This window comes from Brachypodium distachyon, chromosome 1 (assembly GCF_000005505.3).
Source record: "Brachypodium distachyon strain Bd21 chromosome 1, Brachypodium_distachyon_v3.0, whole genome shotgun sequence".
In the NCBI taxonomy this organism is placed as follows: domain Eukaryota; kingdom Viridiplantae; phylum Streptophyta; class Magnoliopsida; order Poales; family Poaceae; genus Brachypodium; species Brachypodium distachyon.
This window is the reverse complement of record NC_016131.3, coordinates 820,536-845,482: the sequence shown is the minus strand read 5'-3', so window position 1 is coordinate 845,482 and position 24,947 is coordinate 820,536. Positions and strand designations below refer to the sequence as shown.

The 24,947-nt window shown below is 44.0% G+C and overlaps 3 protein-coding genes and 1 pseudogene across 4 annotated transcripts; 3 read left to right on the top strand and 1 right to left on the bottom strand.

The window, feature by feature from the left end:
• Nucleotides 1-770: 770 nt before the first annotated feature.
• On the top strand, nt 771-5,536 carry LOC100838051 (putative disease resistance RPP13-like protein 3). Its single transcript, XM_003560782.4, has 4 exons — nt 771-994; nt 1,094-2,138; nt 2,989-5,054; nt 5,177-5,536. Exons 2-3 carry the CDS (start codon nt 1,318-1,320, stop codon nt 5,021-5,023), a joined length of 2,856 nt encoding a protein of 951 aa, XP_003560830.1. The 5' UTR covers nt 771-994; nt 1,094-1,317; the 3' UTR covers nt 5,024-5,054; nt 5,177-5,536.
• A 6,417-nt stretch (nt 5,537-11,953) lies between these two features.
• On the top strand, nt 11,954-17,416 carry LOC104582792 (disease resistance protein RPP13). Of its 2 annotated transcripts, XR_730812.3 has the most exons (4): nt 11,954-12,112; nt 13,142-14,298; nt 14,605-16,652; nt 16,961-17,416. XR_730812.3 is itself a non-coding variant. In XM_010233630.3 (3 exons), exons 2-3 carry the CDS (start codon nt 13,289-13,291, stop codon nt 16,559-16,561), a joined length of 2,967 nt encoding a protein of 988 aa, XP_010231932.1. In that variant the 5' UTR covers nt 11,954-12,112; nt 13,142-13,288; the 3' UTR covers nt 16,562-16,903. The 2 variants fall into 2 exon arrangements, 1 of the variants encoding a protein (XP_010231932.1); XM_010233630.3 differs by lacking the exon at nt 16,961-17,416 and having other exon boundaries at nt 14,605-16,903.
• A 105-nt stretch (nt 17,417-17,521) lies between these two features.
• On the top strand, nt 17,522-20,102 carry LOC100822484 (annotated as a pseudogene).
• A 616-nt stretch (nt 20,103-20,718) lies between these two features.
• LOC100836408 lies at nt 20,719-23,132 on the bottom strand. The gene is made up of 2 exons (XM_003560719.3): nt 22,960-23,132; nt 20,719-21,716 (listed from the first exon to the last, which is right to left on the bottom strand). Exons 1-2 carry the CDS (start codon nt 23,072-23,074, stop codon nt 21,037-21,039), a joined length of 795 nt encoding a protein of 264 aa, XP_003560767.1. The 5' UTR covers nt 23,075-23,132; the 3' UTR covers nt 20,719-21,036.
• Between the last annotated feature and the right edge of the window lie 1,815 nt (nt 23,133-24,947).

Sequence of the window (24,947 nt, the reverse complement as noted above, 5' to 3'; positions counted from 1 at the left end):
ACCGGTGAAGATGCTCTTGCTCCTTTGCTGAGTTTGCTCTTCCTCCCTCCGGCCATTTCTGGTTCTCATACTCTCCCAGCACACAACTAAACAGCGGAACTCACTCTCCAATTAACTATAAATGAGCATGGTTTTAGCACACGATTACTTGTACCAGTACGGTACAGCTAGCACATGGAATAGTTTAAAAAAGCGGCTGGCAAAGATGCTCTGTTTTACTTACCCGAATACTTTACTTCTTATTATATTCCCCGCCTGCCGGCTCTGGGCTCAGATTTAGTCTGAATACGTGTGTTCGTTCTCAATTCACTCTTACACATGCATGCTCGCCGGATTATATTAGAATCCCGCCCTGAAGGAATCTGACCCGAGATGTTCTTAATTTGCGTAAACATCCCTTTAGCTACTCTTTTTTTCTGCCTCATTCGATGCGGATGCACATGCACCCTGCCGCGCCAGCCATCATTAACAGCAAGGAAAACTTCTGCTTGCCTCTCTTTGTTCCTGCTTCTCTTCGCTCGCCCTACCTTGATTTTGGCCGAATTTTTTTGATATAGGACTGCAACTGTCGTTCGTTAGAGGAAAGTTGGATAGTTAACGTTAATTGAGGAAGGTAAAACGAAAGAAAGTTGTTGGGTTCCTTCCTGGGCTAGTGGGCCTGCGAATTGCCGATGGGAATCGGGATTGGGATGGAAAATACCGATTCGTTTCGCCTGTAGCCTCGTACGCTTCTTCTCTTCCTCTGTCTTTCTTTCCCTCGAGCCTGGCGGACGGCGGCGGCGTGGAATTAGGGTTGGTCGGGCGCGGGGCGCCGGTTGGCGGAGCTGGGCTGGACAGGCGGCGCATCTCGGCGGGATCTCAGCCCTCAAGTCCACGCTTCTCGGCGTCGGCGGGACCGGGACAGCGGCACTGTGGTAGGCGGCCAGGCCCAGCAGCAAGGAGCCAAGGAGCAGCTATGGACAAAAGGGGAAGGCAAAGGCAACAAAGAGGAATGGTATGCCGTATGCTACTGCTAGTCTGTTACTGTCGACATTTTGTGTCTAAATTGCTGCATCCTCCATTTGGCTAAAATATATGATTTTTTGAATTGCAGATTTGACAAGATATTTTGTGTCGCGTGTGATAGTAGCTCTAATCCAAGCACACATCAAAGTACAAATGTGACGGGGTACTTCAACGCCACCATCAAATTTCTTTTTATGCTTTGAGAGTTCGCCCCACCTCGATTCTGTTCTGTCCTCCGCCCATGCTCCCAGTCCCAGTCCCAGTCCAGCTCACAAAAAGTCAACACCAACCAGGGATGTAGTGAGGGCATCAATGGTGCCTTTGGTGAGCGTTGAGCTGGGCGCCTTCGAGTCCCTGCTGGTGAAGCTTAACGGCCTTCTTGACAGCGAGTATGGCCGCCTCAAAGTAGTCCGCCGTGAGATCCGCTACCTCGAATCCGAGCTCATCAGCTTGCATGCTGAGCTGCAACGGTACACGGATCTAGAAGATCCTGATGTGCAAGTGAAGCTATGGATATCACTGGTGAGGGAGTTGTCGTACGACACTGAGGACGTCTTCGACGAGTTCTTGCATAACCTTGGTAAGGGCCGAGGCCATCGCGGCAGCCTCAAGGAGTTTTTAAGCAAGATTGCTCTCATTCTGGAGAAGCTTGGAGTTCGGAGCACAATCGCTCACCAGATCAACGACCTCAAGGTTCGCACCCAGGAAGTGAAAGAGCTCAAGGATCGTTACAAGGTGGATAATATTCGTTGCAATGCATCTGGCCATACAGTAAGGGATCCCCGGTTGTGCGCTCTCTATGTGGAGGAGGCACACCTTGTTGGCATTGAGGGTCCAAGAGATGATCTTGCCAAATGGATGATGGAAGAAGAAAACAGCTCGCCCAAGCATCGCAAGGTGTTGTGTATTGTTGGTTTTGGTGGATTGGGAAAGACAACACTAGCAAATGCGGTTTATCGCAAGGTTGAAGGGTATTTTCATTGTCGGGCTTTTGTATCGGTCTCGCAAAAGCCAGATATAAAGAGAATTATCAAGAATGTGATCAATCAGGTGTGTCCTTATATAAAAGATATTGAGATCTGGGATGAAATTGCAGCCATTGAAACTCTACGAGATCTGCTAAAATATAAAAGGTAACATTTGACCCTTTTTATTTCTGTAAAACATGTCCCTCATGCTGTCATGCATACTTTTCATTATATACTTAGGGTATTGCATGTACTATTATTTTTCACACAAATAAATGCGCGGTGCACCATTGAGGCCGATTTGCATAGCTTCCTCCCTCACAAAAAATTTATTGTGTACCCAGCAAAATCGGGATTTTAGTAGTGAGATGCTTAACAGGACAAATATCTGTCATCATGAAAAGATTTATAACTCATTCCTTTGGATCGCGATATTATCTTGATTTGCTTGCATTCTTGTACCAAGAAGACCAGAGGTAAAGAAGAGACAATTAATACTGTTGTTTGCAAACTCAAAAAACTAATATGTATTATTATGTACGTAGCCTTTGCAAAAGTATATACGACATCAAAACTAAGAGCTATGTGCAAGATCTGACTGTCACAACAGTTTTAAGGAAAATGGGGGCGAATCAGATGAAAGGACCACTTAAACATATTTTATGACACCCCCCCCCCCCCCCTAGAGTTTCCCACCTTAGGGGGGTTTCATAAAACTTGTTCAAGTGATTAGAGGTTTCACCTTAATCTGATCCATTTATTTGGAGATCTAATGGCTAGGATCGAAAGTTTTCAAATTTTGACCGAATTGATGGTTTTCACCTCTCTGCTCTTAGTTGCATGCTTAGACATTTGTACAATAAAATGCATATAGAAACATAAGCAATTAGCATGGGTTATACACTTAATTAAAGATTCTAGTGTGTGAATCAATATATGCGATATTGGAGTTTGCTGATATGTATGTATACCTTTTCTAAATGTATTCCTTACCATAACCGGTTGACATTTCTAGGTATCTTATCATCATTGATGACATATGGTCTGCATCGGCATGGAACGCTATCAAGTATGCTTTTCCAGAGAATAATAATTCCAGCAGAATCATAGTTACGACACGCATTGTTGATGTAGCGAAATCATGTTGTTTGAGTCGTGGTGATCGTATGTATGAAATGGAAGTCCTAAGTGATCTTTATTCCAGAAGATTGTTTTTCGATAGAATATTTGGTTCGGAGAACTGTTGCCCTGATGTGCTTAAAGAAGTTTCAATTGGAATACTGAAAAAATGTGGAGGCCTACCTTTGGCAATTATTAGTATGTCTAGTTTACTTGCTACCAGGCCAGCTGTCAAAGAAGAGTGGGAGAAGGTCAAAAGATCAATTGGTTCAGAACTGGAAAACAGCCGAAGTCTAGAAGGAATGAATCGCATACTATCCCTTAGCTACAATGATCTCCCACCTAGCCTGAAGACATGTTTGTTATATTTAAGTGTATTCCCCGAGGATTATGTGATTGAGCGAGAGAGGCTAGTGAGGCGATGGATAGCAGAAGGCTTTATTTCTCAAGAGCATGATCAAAGCCAAGAAGAGATAGCTGAGAGATACTTTTATGAGCTTATCAACAAAAATATAGTCCAGCCGATAGACATTGGCTATGATGGTAAGGCTCATGCCTGCCGAGTTCCTTATGTGATGCTTGAAATTATTACTTTAAAGTCAGCTGAAGATAATTTCATGACGGTGGTAGGCGGTGGCCAAAGGAATATGGCAAATCGTCATGGTTTTATTCGGCGATTATCAATCCAGCACATTGACCAGGAGTTGGCATCTGCATTGGCAAAGGAAGATTTAAGCCATGTGCGATCTCTAACAATAACATCATCATGTAGCATGAAACACTTGCCTAGTCTTGCTGAATTTAAAGCTTTACGTGTACTAGATTTTGAAGGTTGCCAGGGTTTGGAGGGGTATGTTATGAACAATATGGACAAATTGTTCAAACTAAAGTACCTCGGCCTTAGAGACACGGGCATATCAAAACTACCACCGGGGATTTTGATGCTAGTTGATCTAGAGACTATAGATCTTAGGGGAACAAGTGTGCATGAGTTGACATCTGGAATTGTTCAGCTCCGTAAATTACAACACCTATTTGTTGCAGCAAGAACAGAGATACCAAAGGGAATTGGAGATATGAGGAACTTACGGGTGATGTCTTGTTTTAGTGTTACCAGCAGTACAGCTGATGCGCTGGAGGAACTCAAGAACCTAACCAGTTTGGACAAACTCTCTGTATTTTTTGAGAGTGAAGGATCCAACGAATGTAAGCAGCATGAAGAGATGTTACTCTCCTCGCTAGGTAAGCTTGGCACCTGCAGACTGTCTTTATGGACACACAAGTGGCGTGGTTCCCTTGAGTTCTTAGATTCTTGGACCCCTCTGCCATCTTCCCTTGAAAATTTCCGTATGTCCGGTGGCTGCTATTTCATGAATATTCCGAAATGGATTTCAACATTACCCCGCAATCTTGCTTACCTGGAGATCAGCTTAACTGAATCAAGGGAGGAGGATCTGCACACACTTGGTAAGCTACCGGCTTTACTGTATCTGAAACTGTCATTCATAGCAGACCCAATTGAAAGGATTACAGTCCAAGGCACTAGTGGATTCCTATCTCTGAAGGAGTTTGTCATCTATAGTGTGGCTGGGGCATACGTTAACTTCATGGAAGGGGCTATGCCAAGTCTTGAGAAGCTTAATGTGCGATTACATGTGTCTCTGGCAAAAAACTATGGCTTCAATTTAGGCATTCAGCATCTTCCATATCTCAAAGAAGCAGTAGTGAGTCTTTACAAAGTCGATGTAACGCCTTCCGAAATCAATGCTGCAGCTGCTGCCATCAGGAACGAAGCACGTGATCACTCCAACCGTCCCACAATTGATATTTCTGGGGAATCCTATGAAAAGCACAATGAAGAGATCGGTAGTTATGTGGCAGAGATCAAGGAAGTTGGTGAAACTTCTGGGAGTTCATCGTTCTCCGGATGAAATTAATCGTTTTCATCATCAACTGCAAGAGGTATGAATTCAAACATATTCTGATGATTCATTAATTCATTCTCTTTAGGAACAAGAATATATATAGACGCTGAATGCTTCTAAATTTCACATGCTCTGTAATTTTCCTTTTCTCGGATCCAGGATGATCGAGGTGCTTGGAGTGTCATGCTGAAGGAGGCCTGATTGAAACTACTGTTCCTTGTACTACTTTCAGAAGAGCATAAAAATGGTCACGTCCAAAAAGAGTGCTCTCAGTTGTTACATGCGGAGTATGCTACTTAATTACTTTGTTTGATTATTTTGTTATTACTACTTTTGTACTATTAAGACTTGAAATCTAGGGTCATCCTGGGCTGTGGATTATGTTTTCCATTGAACACTTGTATTATGATCAGATTGCATGTATCATGAGGAGACGTATATGTGCAGTACTATTATGCATTACTTTGTGCTGGAACTGTTGGTGCTGCTACATATAATTTCTGGTTTCAGACGGGTGTATATATTTGGTGCCCTTTGGACCTCTTCTGGTACTCAATTGCAGAAGCTATCTGGTATTCCGTACGTATTAACTTATGTTGTTGGCATCTAAATTAAGAGTTGTGATGTTGGCTTGTGGTTGTGTCAGTTTAATTTAATTTTCTTGATCTTTGCAACTGTTTCAGGAAAGTTGGGACATGGACATGCAAAATACTCCCTCCGATCCTAAATTATTGTCAAAATATTACATGTCTCTATACGCTTTTTAAACATAGATACAATCATATTTTCGGCAAATTTGAGTCAAAAAATTAGGCATAATAAACGGCATCATAATCTTTCCAACAGTATAAACGTCTCGATAATAAAAAGGGAATGTCGAGCAGCCGAAGATCATCGCCAACGATTCAAGCATGCATGCCTCTCCTGCCACAAAACCTGCCGCATGCAGTGCATGTGCACGCGCGTGTGGATGAGTGTGTATGTGTGTTTGTATGTGTGTGCGTGTGTGTGGCCTCTGTGTGTGGGCCTGTGTGTCTGTTTCATTCCGATGGGTCCTGTCACTGCTACTAGAAATCACAATTTCTCCTGAGGCCAAAATCTTTACTGAGGCCAAAATCTTTACCTAGAGCTGGTTTCTTTTTTCTAGGTAAAGTAAAGGTAGAAACAGTGTAACTCTAGGGAAAGAGAATTTGCATGCAAAAACAAATGTGAGGTACAAGTATACCTAGAGATAATTTTGGCCCTAGGTAAAAAATGCCACCTGGATGAAAAAAGATGCACAAGCTGAGCTGAAAAATTTCAGCTAAGTCCTAAAGCACTCCCGCGAGACAGCAACCTCTCGAAAAAAAGAACAAATCTAGGTCTCTCTTTCCCTCTCGCCATCTCCACGCCGCACCGCGCCTCACCGTCGTACCCGCGCCACGCGCCCCGCCGTGCCCATCGCCGCCGCCACCTTTCCTGCGAGGAATGCCACCCTACTGCGCTCCCTTCTCTCCCCCTTCTCCCTACCACCCTTTCCCTTTTCTCCCCTTTCTCCTCCGTACCGCCCCCATCTCCCTTCTTCCTCCCTACCTTCGCGGCTACCGCTCCCCGGCCTGCTCGTGCCACGCTCCTCCCCAGATCAGCGGTAGGGGGATCAGACCCCCTTCCTCTCCACCAGATCCGACCATCCCCGGTCCGGATTCGGCGGACTGCGCGGCGAGCAGGCCTTCCCAAGCTGCTGGAGGAGGCTGTCCGCAGGGTGCTGGTGGATCTGGCCATTCCCTTGCTCCGACGCAGTGGTGGTCACGGTCCGCTGCTCTGACGGACACCGGCGGCAGATCACCTCCTTCCGCAAGAGCAGGAGCAGTACCAACGGCAGTATCTCGATTGATGCATCTGCTAGCAGCGTTTTCGGTTGCTTATGATGGCTTTGGTATTTTCTTTTTTCTTGGGTCTTATTTTTGTTAGGCAAAGATCGAGAAACTGGGCTCAGCTATATGATAGAGTTGAACCGCTCAAGAGCAGTCCCTTAGATGATTACTTATTAGTTATTATCACCATGACTTAATTGTTTCTTTCCCTGTAGCGTTGTAGCTTCAGAAGATGACATGCATGAATCTTGAGTAAAATATGCTATGTAAAGTAGATGGTCTGCGTATCTCCAATCTTTACCACTCTTTAATTTTTTTAGCTGTGAACCTTCGACATTGGTCTTCGTGGAGACAAGGTAAGAGGCTGATTCACTCAGGATTTGGCCCTATGTCCAAGGTTTCTAGCAACAACTATCTTTGGTGATAGCTAGCTCACTGCAATCTTTTCATATCTTTAGACGAATGGGAGATAATAGATGTTCTGAAATTATGTATCTTTTAACAGCATCCATTTCCTGTAGATTGTGGCTGGAAGGGAAGGACCGAAGGAGCAGAGGTTCGATTACGGTCACAAAGCAAGAAAAAAGAACTATTGCTCCTTATGTATCTGTGCAATTAAATTCTATCTGTCCAGCACATATTTTACTTTCCTATGAATCTGAAGTACTCTTGTTGTACACCTATTCCTCGTGTTAGGCATCAGCTATCATAACATTAGCCATTATGCTACTATACTCCTAGCTAATTCCTTGAAGTACTCTTGAGTCCAATAAATGAACCGTCAGCCTAACAAGAGGTAGGAAAGAGTGTTGCACAAAAATCATGTGCCTCCATGTTTTCATAAGTTATATTCTGCAGAAATACTAGCAAATACGAAGTATGTATTAGTTTTGAGGTCTGGTACTAAGGTGAATTGGACTCTGAATATAGGCTACGGTTTGTCAACTCTTGATGCTTCAATAGAAACTTGTCATGGAGCACTTGAATTTTGACTTGTTAATCCAATGCACCACATATAAATAATGGTTCCATAGAAACTTGTTTGTATACATGGCTTAATACCGTTGCAACGCACGGGCACTTAGCTAGTTTCATATATAAGTCAGTTCAGTTTCCCCATTAAATAGCAGTTGGTGTTCTTGATTGCTTCTTGTTATTAGGAATTATGCTAATACGTCAACTAATTTGGGAACGAGGGAGTAGTATGGAACTCATTGAGTTAACAACAATCATTATTTCAGAACTCAAGAATCAATTGTTTGCTGCAACAATGAAGTTTTATTTCTTTTGTACTTCTTAGATGAGTCATCTCTTGTGACTTTGTAATAGTGAAGGGCGCTTCAACTGCCTAATCTTTCATCTTTGGAATGGAATGCGTGAGATCAAGACAGATGAAGCGAACATGAGATGGTTAGATCTCCATCTGCAGGGAAGTACTGCCCCACTGATGTTTGCTTAAATTTTCGATAATCCTATTGTAAGTTTACATATACAAATAGTTTAGATGTTCATGGCATGGAATCCTTGTTTTTTCTGCTGTTGCAGGCACCTTTCTGCTAAAGGTTCTGCTTCCGGCAAGTTCAGACTAAGGATGAATAGGTGTTGGCTGCCATCGTCATGTCCTCCAAAACACATGTTCGTTTCTCAATTTTATTCTTCATATTTTCTTCTCAGTTGATTAGTGTGTGTTTATATTATTCTTCAGCAGTGTAGCATTTCAATTCCTTTTTAAATGTGGAGCTTGTATGTGTCATATTCTAGTTCTACATAGGCCTGCAATCTGTCCTTAAACTAGAGCAAAATTTGTGAGCTTACAAAACTCTTCCCCAAGAGTTAATCGTTTCACCTGTTTACTTGCTATGTATTTTGGGGAAATCTGTTTTATTACTTATGTAAGTTGCCGTATTGCTGGACATTGCTTACTACTTAAGTAATCAAAGCTTTTTTTTTCCATTTGAATACTTAAGAAATGTGTTTGTTGGTATTGTTTGATCTGTATGAATGGTAAATCCAACAATCTAGGAGTTTACTGTTGCATCTTCTGATGGCCAAATGTTATATTTACAACCATTATGTTGTCCAAATTATGTACATGCATTCATCAAACTCCTAAAAATGCTTGCAATCTTATTTTCAGGAACACAATGTTACTCAGATGTTTCTGCCCACGAGCCTTCTGCAGATCAAGACGGGTTGTTCGGAGCTTTTCTTCCATGAGTCTGGAACAACATTTACTTTCTCGTCACTACTCACGGGCATAGCAAACTCTAGCAATTTACTTATCGAATACTTAAGCTGCAATGATGATGTTTTTTGGTGTATGAACAACACTTGATATTGGTCATGAACGTGTTATTTGAATGAAGAGCAAGATTGATTGAAACAACTTATGTTTTGTGCATTTTCTATTGGTTATTAATTCTGCCTCCATTTGAATATATTTGAATTATGGTCATTACAAATTTGAATATGGTCAATATAAATTCATATATGGTAAATACGATTTCGAATATGGTTCCCTAGAGTGTATTTTAGATTTTGATTGGTAAAGTCCTCTAGGGGAAGATGATGATGTGGCATATGCAGTCCCCATCTGATATCTTTCCCTAGAGTTCCAGCCTATAGGTAAAGAAATGTTCCCTTAGAGCTGTTGAAATGCCTCTAGGTAAAGAGCTCTTTCCCCACCATACTATACCTAGCGTTCTTTCCCTAGTGCAGTACCTAGGTGAAGCCTTTACCTAAGGGTTTTTTGCTTTCACCTAGAGTATTTGGCACTAGGGAAAATGGTGGATTCTAGTAGTGTGGCAACGAGCAGTGCAATTTTGATTTGGCCTAAAAATCCGAAACTCAGCCACGATGCATATTCCGATTATGGTTGTATGCAATCCATGGTACTAGAAAAATTATAGGTACAACTATTTTACCGTTCAAAAAATAGGCCTCGACTCAAAAAATTAATTACAGTTGCAACATCTAACTCGAAAAATTGCAGTTGCAATATCCAACTCGGAAAATTATAGTTGCAATATCCAATTTGAAAAATTATAGTTGCAACATCAAACTAAAAAAAATAACAGTTGCAACGTTCATCCAACTCAAAAAATTGCAGTTGAAAGATCCAAACTCGAAAAATTACAGTTGAAACCACCAACTAAAAAATTTACGGTTGCAACGTATATCCAACTCGAAAAATTATAGCTAAAATCGAATAAAATTAAATGGTTGTCCTAAAACAACAAATAATTAAAACATCGTCAACCCAACACACACTCTAAGACGAAAAGGTATATGATGACCGATACCTAATTCTAAAGTTGCACAATGCAAATTATGGTTTTGGGAATAGTAACTCGTTCAAAGGAAATTTGGGACACAGGAAAATAAAATAAATGTGCAATTTATCCTATATTGCTATTTTATGTTACCGGACATATATAATTTGTCAACCATGAAACTCCCAAGTGTGCAATTTGTAGAAAAAAATGGAGACATATGTACTCACACATTGACCGCCTTCGATTAATACGATCGGATAAACTAAATAGATATAACATAAAGGCAAACACACATATTCTCACTTAACGCTAGAGTTGCCCATGAAAAAACAAAATAGAAGTGAAATCAAGAGAAATATTAATTAAAAACAAAAACTAAATAAGCTATAAATAATAAATAAGAAATAGAAATAAGAAAAATAAAAGAAAACGAAACAGAAAAATGAGCAACCAAATGTTCGAACACAGGAGCTCAAGAACATGTGTTCAGTCCACCAACCACCAGACCAACCGGCAGCTTATATTCATATTCAGTTATTTGTTTACCTATCCTGCTATATCGACTGAGAAATAAGATTTTCTCAGACGAACTAAGAGTTAGCAAATCCGTAATAAAAAATATTTACTCCCTCCGATCGGTATTACTTGTCTTAAATTTGCCCAAATACCGATGTATCTATGTATAAAAAATGTCTACATACATGTAATATTTCGACAAGTAATTTCGACCGGAGGCAGTAGGACTTTTACTGGGCACTCTCCACGCCCTCTCACGCTATCAGCGTTTTCGGCCATCGGATCTCGACATGGTAAGCTTTTATGGCTGTCCGATCTGACTGGCCGCCTGTCCTTAGGGGCGCTGCTCCCGTAGAAAAATCAGAGACGTTTGGTTAAATGGGCCGGTTTAGGCCCATCGCCACTCGTTACCTGAACGGTCGAACCCCTCCCGATTTCTTTCATTTCTCGAGTGGCCGAGTCCCACTCCCGACCTAGGACGTGCATGCGCCGCTGCCGCCATTACATCCAACTCGCAAACCTCTCCCATCGGCCATCGCCGTCGCCTCCTCCTAAGAAACCAGATCGGGCTATAGTCAGGCGGCATGGTGTGCCACTGGGTCGTACACATCGATGTGGAAGACGACGCTCGTTTTTTGTATAATTTTTATCCCACGGTTGCGCACGAAATACTCTCCAACAATCACTCTTATATTAGTGACACAATCAATCTAAGTTCAAAAAAATTACTCAACCAATCTTCTTAAAAGTCCCTTAGCCTGACGACACTTCTCTGAGAGTTAGTACCGGTCCTCAAGAAATGTCATCATTTTGTTGGAACGCTACTGATCCTCGAGAAGTGCAATCAATCGAAACATTCTCTAGCTAAGGTATGGTATGCACCGTGTCTTAATATGCCACGTAGTCAAAAAATCTGATGTGACAACTTATTTAATGAAAAAAAAAGACATGATATCTTAATCTAGATGCAACTCTTAACGCTAACTCAAAAAAATTCATAACTTCTCTCTCACAAAACATAATAAAGAGACCTTATTTAGATACAACACTAAGATACAAACCATTAAAAGAGTTATATCTAAACATGTATTTAATGCATATGATACGGTTTGAAATATGATGCATTGAGAGTGCCCTACCGGGGTCAAAGTGGATCGGTTTCTATCGTGTATAATTGCCATCAATGGTAGGCGGAGAAAAGAACAATCAGCTTGGCTGTGATTTTCCTTTTCGTCAAGGGCTTTTCTGCTATTTGGGGACAGCTGTCCCAGGTCTCCCGCTTCCATAGTGTAATCCAGTTGGGAACTGAGCACTGAGCTTTGGTTGGATCTAAGCTCTGACCCAGGACATCAACCGTGAGCACTGAGCCGCTCCTCCCATCTGCAGATCCGCTTGCGCCGCTGTCATCTTCACGGCCGACCGGCAAGACCGGCGGCGCTCTCGGTGACCAGGTGCCTCCTCTGCCCTCATCCCATCTCTGCTCCTCCCGCTTCTTCTTGGCCAACCAGAACCTGCAGTCACCGTTGTGGAGTGGCTGGCAAGACCATGAATTTTCCCCAAGCCTGTTTTCCATCAATTAATTTCGCAAAAAAACAGTAGCAGCATGGCATAGCAAAAATAATAATGTATAAACTGGTAAACAGATGGTATTCAACTAGAGTCCCTGTGAGTCGAACTATTTTGGCTGCTCTTCACGACCTTGCAAGTGCCGTAGTTTCTTCACTTTTGTGACGACTGATTTTGCTAGGTTAGCAGAAACATCAGGCTTCCTACTCTGGTTACTGGGTGAGACTGGAGGGTCCTGTTCGTTTTCTTTCATCACAAGGTTGTTGCCTCAGTCCCCATGAATTTAGTAGGAGTTCTAGGTTTGGGTTTACTTTTGGTGGCGTTTGGCCTCTTCCCATGTACTCTTGTGCTATGTTGGTTGTCTACCTTAATGAAACGATGCGCATATCTCCTGTGTATTCTTGAAGAAAATGTGTGAATTGAAATACCTTAATAAAGCTGGGCGAGTGCCTTTTCTCTATAAAAAATTTAGGATATGTTGAAATACATATTGCCACATTTCCTCAACATTAGTTTCACAACTAGGCAGGGAGGGTGGTGAAGCATGGAGAAAGGATGTAAGACTTCGTGTGCTGTTGATTTTTATCAATTTAGTGGTCAATTAACTGGTGTTCACATTATTGTGGCTACAATTCTTCTAGTCGTAATGGTATCTATAAGTGGTAAAATCCGAGCTTAAGTAGAGTACCGATTGCCACATTTGCATAGATCTCTTTTTTGGGGGACAACTCAATATTCACAAGAACTGTTTCATTTTCTGATTATATATGTCTGACCTTTTTTGGGGGATAACTCAATATTCACGAGAATTGATTCGTTTTCTGATTATATATGTCTAACCTTTTACTCCTTAATTATTTTGTCCTCTGAGTCATGGTGACCCTTACGATTATCTTTTTCAATTTGTTTTGTAGATTAACAACTGCCTGGGAGGCAATGGACGTAACTTTCTGTCAACTGGTCTGTGCTTAATCTGAACTTCCTGCAACTGACTCAAACTTTGTTGCATTCGGAATTCTGGGAGAGAGATTGTTGCAGCGAAGAGCACAAAGAACGAGAAGATGGAGTTTGTGGTGGGTGCTTCGGAAGCAACCATGAAATCTCTCCTAGGCAAGCTGGGCAGCCTCCTCGCCCAGGAGTATACTCTGATCCGTGGAGTCCGCCGCGACGTCCAGTACATCAATGACGAGCTCACCACTATGCAGGCCTTCCTTGGTGATGTTAGCTCTGCTCCGGACGGCCATGACCGTAGGCTGAAGGACTGGATGAAGCAGATCCGTGACATGGCATATGACATGGAGGACTGCATTGACGACTTTGCCCACCGCCTCCCTCACGACTCCCTCAGTGATGCCACGTGCTCCTTCATAGTGATGAGAGTCTACGAGCTCTGGACGTTTGGGCCTCGCCGTGAAATTGCTTCCAAGATTGCTGACCTCAAGCTCCGGGCACAACAGATTGCTGAACGCCGCGGCAGATATGGAGTGGATAACCCAGGCAACAGTAACAGCAGCACCTCTGTAGCTGGAGCCTCCCGTGCTGCTAGGCATGAGCATGACATTACTGAGCATCTGATGGGGAGCCGTCAGCTCATCCGTACAGAGAAGCCTGTGGGGGTGGGAGCATACATGAGGGAGCTTGGGAATTGGCTAAACAAACGTGATAATATTTCTGGAAAGCATCGAGCTGTTCTGTCCATAGTCGGTTTTGGTGGCATGGGAAAGACCACCATTGCAACGGCATTGTACCGAAACTTCAGAAATGAATTTGACTGCCGGGCATCAGTCACCGTGTCTCAGAACTACGACGAAGATGAAGTGCTCAGGGATATTCTTGGTCAAATCAAGCCACAGGACAGCGAGCATGAGCAGCAAGGCAGCAGCAAAGGGGGTTTGGAGAAAAAAAGACTATCTGCAGACATTAAAAGCTCAGTGAAGCGTGTTTTTCCACTGATCTTCGGCCACAGGCAGCAGGGCAATGATGGCAGCTCTAATTGGATGCAGAACAAGATCGAAACAATGAACCGTGATCAACTCGTCAAAGAACTGGAAGGGCGACTGAATGGAAAGAGGTACCTCTAAACCATTATTTTGCTTTTTGGCAATTACTATTATCGCCATATTTTCTTAATTGATGCCACATCAACTTTTTATAGTTTAACTTCTACTAGATCTAAAGCTATCTAGAATGACTATACATATCATTATATGTTTGTATTTTGAGAAAACATCACTATATTTATTGGGAAATAAAATATCTATACCTAGCTAGGTACAGAATGACCCATTTTATGACTATAGGTTTAAGGCAAAACACAAACTTGGATAAGCAGACATGTCTTTTTCTCATATATATTTATTACCTTTTATCTTGGCAGGTATCTCCTTTTGATTGATGACATATGGTCTGCAGAAACATGGGATAAGATCAGAAATTGGTTGCCACATGATAACACAAAAGACAGTAGAGTGATAGTGACTACAAGATTTCAAGCTGTTGGTGCAGCGTGCTCCGAAGGAGAGGGAACTGATCATCTGCATACAGTTGATGTCCTTAACGATGTCGACTCCAAAAGTTTGTTCAATCATAGTGTTTATGAATCGGAAAGTAGCGAGAAAGAACAAGTGCATGAGGACATTTGGAAATATTGTGGGGGGCTGCCTTTGGCCATAGTTGCCGTTGCTGGTCTTGTCGCCTGCAACCGAAGAAAAAAAAGTGACCACTGGAGTAAAGTTTGCGAGTCATTATTTACAGAGCAGGGGGCTCCACTTACCCTGGATGGTGTCACAAGGATACTTGATTATTGCTACGATGATTTGTCTGCAGAGCTCAAAACCTGCTTATTGTACTTGAGCATATTTCCGAAGGGTTCGAAAATTAGTAGGAAGCGTCTAACAAGGCGTTGGATATCTGAATGTTTTGTCAGTGGGAAGCAAGGGTTGACCGAGGATGAAGTTGCAGAAACATACTTTAATCAGCTCATAGAAAGGAAGATAATACGTCCTTTAGAGCACAGCAGCAATGGGAAGGTAAAATCGTTCAAAGTTCATGACATGATCCTTGAATACATCGTGTCCAAGTCAAGCGAAGAGAATTTCATTACTGTTGTTGGTGGCCACTGGCAGATGCCAGCACCTAGCAATAAAGTCCGTCGACTGTCGATGCAAAGCAGTGGTTCCAAGCATGGGAATTCGACGAAAGGCATGAACTTGTCTCAAGTGCGATCACTGACTGTGTTTGGAAGCATGAACAAGCTGCCTTTCCATTCATTCAATAATGGAATAATTCAAGTGCTGGATCTCGAGGGCTGGAAGGGTTTGACACATAACCATCTGAATGACATATGTAGAATGCTTGTACTGAAGTATTTGAGCCTCCGAAGAACAGAAGTGGCCAAGATTCCCTCCAAGATTGAGAAGCTTCAGTATCTGGAAACTCTTGACATCAGGGAGACAAATGTGGTGGTGCTGCCCAAAGCTTTCGGCCAGCTCCAACGGCTCCGCAGCATGCTTGGAGGGAGCAAAAATCCAAGAAAGGCGTTGAGGTTGCCTCAAGAGAAAAATAAGGAGCAGATGAAAGCACTGCGCATACTGTCAGGGATTGAGATCACTGAGGGCTCAACAGCTGTAGCAAGCCTCCATCAGCTGACGGGGCTAAGGAAACTTGCCATTTACAAACTCAACGTACAGAAGGGTGGTCGGACCTCCACACAGTTGCGCTCCTCCATTGAGTATCTCTGCAGCTGCGGCCTGCAGACTCTTGCAATCAATGATGAGGGTTCTGATTTTATCAGTTCACTGGATGCCATGTCCGCTCCTCCAAGATACCTCATCGCCCTGGAGCTGTCGGGCAAGATGAAAAGAGCCCCAAAGTGGATCAACAATCTCAAAAACCTCTTCAAGCTAACCCTCTCCGTGACAGTTCTCCGGGCTGATACTTTGGAGCTCCTCGGTGACCTTCCTAAACTGTTCTCTCTCACCTTTTCGCTCAGTGCAGCGAAGCAGGATCAGGCCGACATAGAGGACATGCTTCAGGAAAATAAACGCCTCGGTGATGGGGAGATCGTTGTTCCACCTGGAGGGTTTGCGAATCTAAAGCTGCTTCGCTTCTTTGCAACTATTGTGCCAAGGCTTACATTTACAGCGAAGGCAATGCCAGCACTCGAGAGGATCGATATGCGGTTTCAGGCCTTTGAAGGGATCTATGGGGTGGACACACTTGAAAGTATCCAAGAGGTGCATCTGAGCGTTGATAGTCAAGCAGATGAAGCAACCAAGTTCTTGGTTGGATATTTGAAGGACAACACCAAGCGGACAAAAATAATCACTAACTGAAGGAAGTATCACCGCAAGATACTGCTGTCACTCGGAGCACATACGCAACCATCAATCAGAGTGAAAGTTCTCGACGACATGAATTTGGATGGTAATTTTCTTCTAAATAAAGGTTTCTCTTATGTTTTCTCGTTTTTTACCTTGTACTGTTGTTAAGTGGAGAGGATAACCAGGACTACTATTTTCATAAAATCTGAATTGCCTTGTTGCGGGTTGAAAAATATAGACGGCATCGTACTCATCTACTCGAGACCGTTACTTCTGTATTGTGTTTGATTGTGAATTGTGATATTTTGTATGACTATATCCCGTGGTACTGCTACTTTCAATTTGTTTCTGTTACTTCTGTCCCATTTTTGTGACAAGTATTTTCATGGAACTATTCTGTTTTTTTTTTAGGGAAATGGAACTATTCTGTTGCAGAAGGTGCATGGTTTGGCCCCCCTAATACCGCACACATGAACCGTCCGTCCGTCCAATCCAGTGTGTAAACTGGAACCGGCCCAAGTATTTCGTCAAGCCCACCCAATCCAATCCAATGGGCCTAACAAGTAGGCCCATCCACAAAAAGGCCCAACTGATCACCTCTCCTGCCTTCGCCTCTCCGTTCGTCCGTCCGTCTCCCCTTCCACCGGCGATGGCGCTCTCCGGCGACGCGCCGCTCTCCTCGACGCCATTGTCACACGAAGCTCCCCCGAAGAAGCGTCCTCCTCCGGGGCTCTCCCGTGTTCTTATGCGACAAGGGTCGACAGGGCAGGGAAACCTTTACCCGGTTCCCCTCTTTCAGTCTTTCTTCCTGTCCAAACAAAGATGAAGAGAACTTTCCATACGAAGAATGCACTGCTCTCTTTCCTTGGACATGGCTTGTACGGAGTACGTACTATAAATTAAAACTCACAGGGGCCGGCCAAGCATAGCAACACGCACCTACAGAGCTTTAGTTAATTAGATGTGCGAATTTGAATCAGAGAAGCAAAATTAAAGAAGCAACAATGTCGCCGTCGTCGTCGTGGTCATCGTGGCTTGACGGGATCATGGGAGGAAGAAGCAGCAGAAGCTCGCAGGAATACGATCCGATACTCGGCTCTTATAGATCGCGCTCTTCCAGCGGAACCTACACGTCGCGCTCTACCACCACCAGTGCGCCTTCGCCGCCGCCGTCCAGGTCCAACTCCTTCGCCGGCTCGTTTCCGTCGCTCGTCAGGGAGATCACGCCGGTGCTCTGCGTCGTCGCAACGGAGGCGCAGCGCATCGCGTCAGGAAAAGTCCCCGCGCCGCTCGCCGGGGTGCGCGTCCTGGAGGTCGACCTCAGCGCCATGGTGGGCGGAACCGTGTTCCGCGGCATGTTCGAGGAGCGGATGAAGAGCGTCATCGACCACGCCGAGGCCTCCGACGGGAAAGTCATCCTCTTCATTGACGAGATGCACCGGCTCGTCGGCGCAGGCGACTACATGGGCCGCCATGACGCCACCAACATGCTCAAGCCGGCGCTGGCCCGCGGCCGCATCCGCTGCTTAGGTGCCACCACGCATGACGAGTACCGCAAGCATGTTGAGGCTGACCCGGCGCTCGAGCGCCGGTTCCAGAAGGTGGACGTCGGGGAGCCCAGCACCAAGCCCACCATTGCCATCCTTCAGGGGCTCAAGCAGGGGTACCAAGACCACTATGGCCTGGAGATCAGAGACGCCGCCATTGACGCCGCCGTGCACCTCGCCGACCGCTACATCACAGGCAAGCTTATTAGTGATGATCATCATATCAATTAGTACCCAATTTAAAAGCTAGCAGTGCGACAATTGATGAATTAATGGCTATGATTGTTTTTTTCATTGTTGTGAATTCAGGACGTCGATTCCCTGACAAGGCGATCGATCTAATTGACGAGGCTTGCAGTGCCTCAAACATAGAGGAAACAAGAGAGAAAATTGTCAGCCCGGATCATATCGCACAGGTAGGCATGTATATATGCATTGTGTTTGCCCTTATTACAATAGGATAGGATGACCTTTTGTCCATATGTGTTGTTGGGTCTAGTTTCTTGTCCTCTCAAGGTTGTGAGCCGATGGACTGGAATACCCGTATCTACGCTTGATCAAGAGGAGAAGGTAAAGCTAATGCACTTAGCAGATCGATTGCACGAGAGAGTCGTCGGCCAGAATGAGCAGTCGATTTGGTTGCCGATGCGGTGTTGCGTTCCAGGGCTGCCCTTGCCCGGCCTGGTCAACCGCTAGGCTCCTTCCTCTTCTTGGGCCTGACCGGCGTCGGAAAGACTGAGCTCGCAAAAGCTCTCGCCGAGCAGCTATTCGACAGCGACAAGATGTTGCTTCGCTTCGACATGACAGAATATGCTAGTCCTGGTTCCGTGACGCGTCTCATTGGGGCACCCCCAAGGTTTAGTTTCATCTATCACACGTGGCACCCTTTAATTCCGACATTACATTGTCTTGTCATATATACTTTATCTTTAGTCTCACTGACATTATGGGTATTAACTCTTTCTATGATATCATAAAGCTTTTATGGTTACCACAACGGTGGACAACTGACTGAGAAAGTTAGAAGGCGCCCGTACAGCGTTGTCCTTTTCGATGAAGTGGAGAAGGCACACGACTGCGTGCTGAATGTTTTCCTTCAGATACTTGATGATGGTGTGTTGACTGATGGCCAAGGCCGCAGTGTAGATTTCAAGAATACTGTCATCGTTATGACCTCAAATCTAGGAGCAAAGCACCTAACATCAGGGATGGCCGAAAAAAATACAATGGAATCTGCGCGGAACCTTGCCATGGAAGAGGTTTGTCAATCGTAAACAACCCTTGTACCATTAAACCTTGTGTATTGTCGATTCAGTGTCATGTATGTTTGTTGGTGCAGGTCCGGACATATTTCAAGCCCGAGCTTCTCAACAGATTCAATGAGATTGTGGTGTTTGAGCCGCTTTCGTACAACCAACTGAAGGAGGTTGTGAAGATCCAGATAAAAAGCGTCGTTGCCAGAGTAGCCAGCAAAGGCATCTCTCATGTTTTAAGTGATGATGTGTTGGACGTCGTTTTGTCGGAATCATACAACCCAGTAAGCATTGCATCTTCTTTTGGAAATAATTATAATCGTAAAGGGAATGGTTATTTCTCGGTCGTATTAGAAATAGCAAAACCGTGTACTATCATGGTCAATTTTTCAAATACCAACACTATCTTGCCCTGTTTTGATAATAACCTACTATGTATAATCGGCTCCTCACAGATGTACGGTGCAAGGCCCATAAGGAGGTGGATGGAAAAGTATATGGTGACAATTATCTCCAAGATGCTGATCCAAGGAGAAGCCAATGAAGGCTCGACAATCCTCGTCGATGCGGCCGACGACAAGAAAGGGTTGAAATATGAAGTTGTGAAAAAGGAGATTATGGTAGATGCATGAGTCTAATTCCCAGATGTGTGTAGTTTAGAACATGCTGGGATTTTGTTGTTGGTAGATACTGAGTCTTTACTGAATTTCGATGCAACTTTATATCCATGAGTAGGAGCAGATATTTTGAACTGCCAATCAGAAATGACAAGTGATAACTGCTAATTGTCCTGGTGCTATTGCCAGCGCCACTGCACCCATGCGTGTCTAACAATAGGTGCTGGGCCTCAAAGCCTAACTGGGCCTAAAGCCCTTCGACCGTTAGGCTGCACGAAGCCTTTGTATGAGTGTCCGACCAGATTTCGCTCCAAAAAAAAAAGTGTCCGACCAGATCCCCTAAAAAAAAAGTTTCCGTCCAGATGAGCCAACACCACTCGAAATGCAACCTTATGTATTCAAGAGTGTGTTCTCGGCCGCAACGAATTCGAAGATATCAAGTAGTGGCTCGTTGAGGTGGACAACACATGCAGCTTTGTAAAACATATAAGTTCAGTCTAGTTTATGCATATTTGATCATCTACGGTTTCATCACCATGAATTTAGAGAAATATCAAGATGCGAATGAGGTGGGTAGAGAAGTTTTGTTAAAAGATTTTTCTTTTTTTTTTGTACTTTTAGCTTTTCCAAAATCTCTGTTGCCGACTTGTCATTCGAGTTTTGTTTCGACCAATTATACTCAATTTGCTGAATAAATGAAGTCAAATGTTGTTCCAAAAAATAAAGCTCAAAATGCTAGCTAGAAGCATTGATTGATCTCTAATGTGCCGTCACTGTGTTACAAATATTTAAACTGTGTTAGAAATAGACTAAACATGGCGTGGAACAGAATTTGAACTGCCAATTAATCACAGATGACATGTGACTGCTACTTATTCAAAATGGTCCGGGAGCACGCCTGTTCTCTGTAGTTACAAATATTCCACACCAGCGCCAAGCAGAATTAAAACAACAGAAATAACATAACTACATCTCATTAGTATTACCCAGGAAACCGTATCAAGGGGAAAAAAGATCCAAACGTCCAACTAGGTTCACAAGCTCAAGTGCCAGCCATCAGGTAGCTTCCATCACAGGTTTTTGAATGCAGACTCGTTAGGATGCTTAGGTGTGAGCCTTTCCAACAAGGCCTTGTTTGAGAAGTGCTCGGCATCGACAAAGTAGAAGTTCCCCTCTGCCCTAAAGGTGACAAAAGGACGGTTAGTTTCCGCAGGCCTGATGTCAGCAAACTTGATTGTCTTTTTCAGTGGTGTAGCCAGCCATGACATTATCTCTGCCTCGAAGCTATCTGAACCTTGTCGCCACCTCAGCTTGTGAATGTATGGGCTCACAAACCAGTGCAAGGCTGCAGTTGTAGTGGCACTGAGGAAAATCACAGTGGACGCAACTCCTCCCTTGAGGATTACATTCATGTCCGGTGATGTCATGAATGTTATCACAGGGCCTAGCGACACCGATAGGCAGCAGGTGGACAGGGAGAGAAGCTTCACTTTCTTTATGGTTGATGAGATCGGCCCCTGATAAACCAGTCCCTCGTCATCTTTGTCGTCCTCCTTGATCTGCTTAGATTTGGGACCAATGCTTATCTTGCCACCACTGGGGTCAGTTTCTTTAACAGCAGTGGCATGAGAAGCCCATCTTGCCTGGATGTACAACGAAGCGACTGAACCAAAGTTATCTCCTTTTGCAAGAGGATTAGGTCTGCATGTTGAGAAATGCCTCCATGTTGCAGATCCAGGAACCTGAAAATCTGACGAATCAAAGGGCAAATGAGCATTTTATATTTATGGTTTCAGGCTTTCAGCAATACGTGCAAGTATGCAACAACACAGAAAAAGGTTCACTTCAGTCATCGTCAAGACAATTAAGCTGTCATAACCATGCGCCTTTTTTTCCCTTGGAATCAGGATGCTACACATTTTAAGGCCATACATACTGGGAAATCACGCATTAGCTACATGTTGAAATTTTAGGACATCCCCATACACATATTTGAACATGAGCCTCTAAACAGTAGATTTTACTATCCGTGTATGCCAATGCAACCGTATGATACAAACAAGAGGTGCTGCTGCTCAGGGTCTAATTAGAAACACTAGTAAAAGATAAATTAAAAATATGTAGAAGTACGAGCAGGACTCTGCTGAAACATAACACAATGTGATCAGAGCGTGACTCTACCTACAATGAATGGCAAGAAACTGTCCTTAAACTTCAATACCTTAACAATTCTGAGGTCATACAGAACATGGTGGTTCATAATCTGATGTTTTCGGTCAGATGACATCAGCAATTCAGCACACCATTGACACAGTACTCCCACTAACTAATCAAACAAGGAAAGGGACTACCACATGACAGGATAATATCATCTGTTTCATGACTCGCATTGAATTTCCTCAGCTCGAAGCTATGCAGCAGTCTACATACGGAAATCACATGTCAGACGCATGCCGTGATATGGAGACACAATCAGACACGTATGACAACACACACTTAAAAGGAGTGCATTTTTACCATCTTCTTTTATCAAAATGCAATCGCATGAGGTGAGCAAGAGGTGGTTCTGCTCATGCGCGCAGTTTGGCAAGGCCACGGGGCACAATTCTCTCCTAAAATGGAAGGCAAGGGACTGTTGTTAAGTCTTAACCACTTCAGATCACATCTCCTCCACAATTTAGCCATGCACCTCAACCAGTTCTCAGTTTAAAACAAAACACAGAGCTTCACATGTCACCAAATAAGCAAGATGGCACCAGCAGTAGAAGCAGCGCTTTACTGGTACAGGTACACTACTATCCCCAACACCTAAACAAACAAGGAGACGAACTAAACTCCCAGGGAATCAGAATATTTTATGACACGCCGCATCAAAATCATCATAGATCGTAGCTACTCAGCAACCATGGGGGGTCAAACCTAACACAAGAGACGACTACGGGGGGAGGAGGTCATCGGACGGTAGCTGGGCGGGGACCGGGGAGAGCAAGAACCTGTGGCGCGGGAGACGGCGTGCGGGGTCCCGGTGGCGGGCCCCACGGAGCAGTGGCGGAGGAGGATGCCGCGGAGGGAGGTCGCCGTCGCTGACCGCAGCCTCGCCGTCGCCATTGGGATCGATCGAAGGTGGGGGATGGGAATTTAGCTGCTAGGGTTTTTTGCGCGCAGTGGTAGAGAATGAGTGGGGAAAAGGCCTCGTCTTAACTGGGCCACAAGTGGGCCGTACTGGGCTGGACTAACCTTTCACGGGGCCAAGTTAGGTTATCGGATGAGGCCTAAATGAACTTCCAAAAATATAACAATTCAAACTGTTTAAACATGTAACTTCCAAAAATGAATTTCGGATTCTCAATCGTCATTAATTATTTCTTCGTACTACAATAAAATTCTGCAGTGTAATCTAGGATTTTTGTGGGGATGGGATTGGGCGTTGTGAACTGTCAGGGTATACAGCTACGCCAGCATGGTAATTGGTGAGGGCCTGAGCTAGGGTCACACATACGCTCGATCGATCGGTACCGCAACTGCTTTTAATTTCGTGGTTCGAATTAGGTGTGGTCTCTCTCACCAGGGGCTCTTCGCCCCGGTTGTCTCTATCCCTCCACACCATAACGTATGTATGTCAGCCATGTCATCGTCTCCCACCCCATTCTCATGGAGAGGTCGTGTAGCTTATTCTTCAACGGCGGCAGGGGGTTTAGGGCGCGTCCATGGCCCGACCAATGGAAGCTCTCTCATCTTATTTCCTCCGTGTAGCGCCCTAAGACTAGACTTTGGTGAAATCACGCTATTCATGAGGCCCGCCCCTCCTCTCTCTCTCTTCCTTATCTATTTTCTCCTCATGATCTATCTCATTGTGCCTCTCTCTCTATATACTCGATTCTCACCCTCTCACGAGAAACTCGAGCCAGAGACAGGCGACGCCGCGACGACCGGGGCTATACAAGGCCAAGTTGGAGACGGCGCCCCGCCGTGAGGAAGGAGGTGATGAGCATGACCAAGGTTCCTCTCTGGCCTAAAAAAAATAACCGGAGCATGTGACACCGTTCACCCTGTGCAAAACCAAACCGGGAAACAAAAAAAATAACTGGAATTCCGGTTTTCCCGGTTTTTGGTTTCGGGTCCGGTTTCAGGAAAGCCGAACCGAATGACTTTCGGTTTTTTCGGTTAGAAAACTACCGGTTTTCGATTAAACCGACATACCGAAACCCACCCCCGGCCAAACAGTTGGGGCATTCAGTTTCTCTTGGGCTCTTGCTATTGGGCCGAGTATGCTAGTATGGCAACAATATGTTCAATTATATTTTTTCTTGGGCCGTTGCATATTGGTGAGTTCATCATTATTGTTGACAAAAAACACTAATATACGTGCAATATGTTCAATTCGCACAGTGTACTAGTCAGTAGCATTATACATGCTCTTGACAACATATTTTATATTGGCGTTCTAAATTACGTGTGACAAGCTCAAAAATTCACGTCAACCATGGTTATTTTGGTTATTACCGAAACCGTACCGAAAACGATTGGTTAAAACCGAAACCGAACCTTATTTTTATACGTAACCATATTAACCGAAGTATACAGACCGTATTAACTAAACCGAACCGAACCGAAAACCCGAACGCACACCGGAGACACTGTGACGGCGGCGATGGTTGTTTGGACAGAACAAAATTGTTAAACGATGACGCGGGCTATGGGAGGCTGGAGACCACCGGATATGCCAATGTTAGTTCGCCGGTCGTCGACAAAAAGTACTCATGAAAAACTAGGCAATCATGAACTTTGTTTATTGGGAAAATGGTTTCATGTGAGCAATCAAATTCTCAACCAGAGGAGGGAGCAAACGTAAACAAAAACAAATGCATATCAATCTTGGGCAGCGGTGTAGTACGGTTTCTAATGTTGACCCATCAATCATGACGACTTTCTATCGGAAATAAATAAATAAATACGAGTAGATCAGGAGGATTATCTTCGC

Excerpts from the sequence above, each read along its gene's own strand:
- LOC100838051 (XM_003560782.4), top strand. The coding sequence starts at position 1,318 with ATGGTGCCTTTGGTGAGCGTTGAGCTGGGCGCCTTCGAGTCCCTGCTG. Across the intron at positions 2,139-2,988 it reads GATCTGCTAAAATATAAAAG|GTATCTTATCATCATTGATG; the intron begins GTAACATTTGAC and ends TGACATTTCTAG.
- LOC100836408 (XM_003560719.3), bottom strand. The coding sequence starts at position 23,074 with ATGGCGACGGCGAGGCTGCGGTCAGCGACGGCGACCTCCCTCCGCGGC. Across the intron at positions 21,717-22,959 it reads CGCCGTCTCCCGCGCCACAG|ATTTTCAGGTTCCTGGATCT; the intron begins GTTCTTGCTCTC and ends TTGATTCGTCAG.
- LOC104582792 (XM_010233630.3), top strand. The coding sequence starts at position 13,289 with ATGGAGTTTGTGGTGGGTGCTTCGGAAGCAACCATGAAATCTCTCCTA. Across the intron at positions 14,299-14,604 it reads GGGCGACTGAATGGAAAGAG|GTATCTCCTTTTGATTGATG; the intron begins GTACCTCTAAAC and ends TTATCTTGGCAG.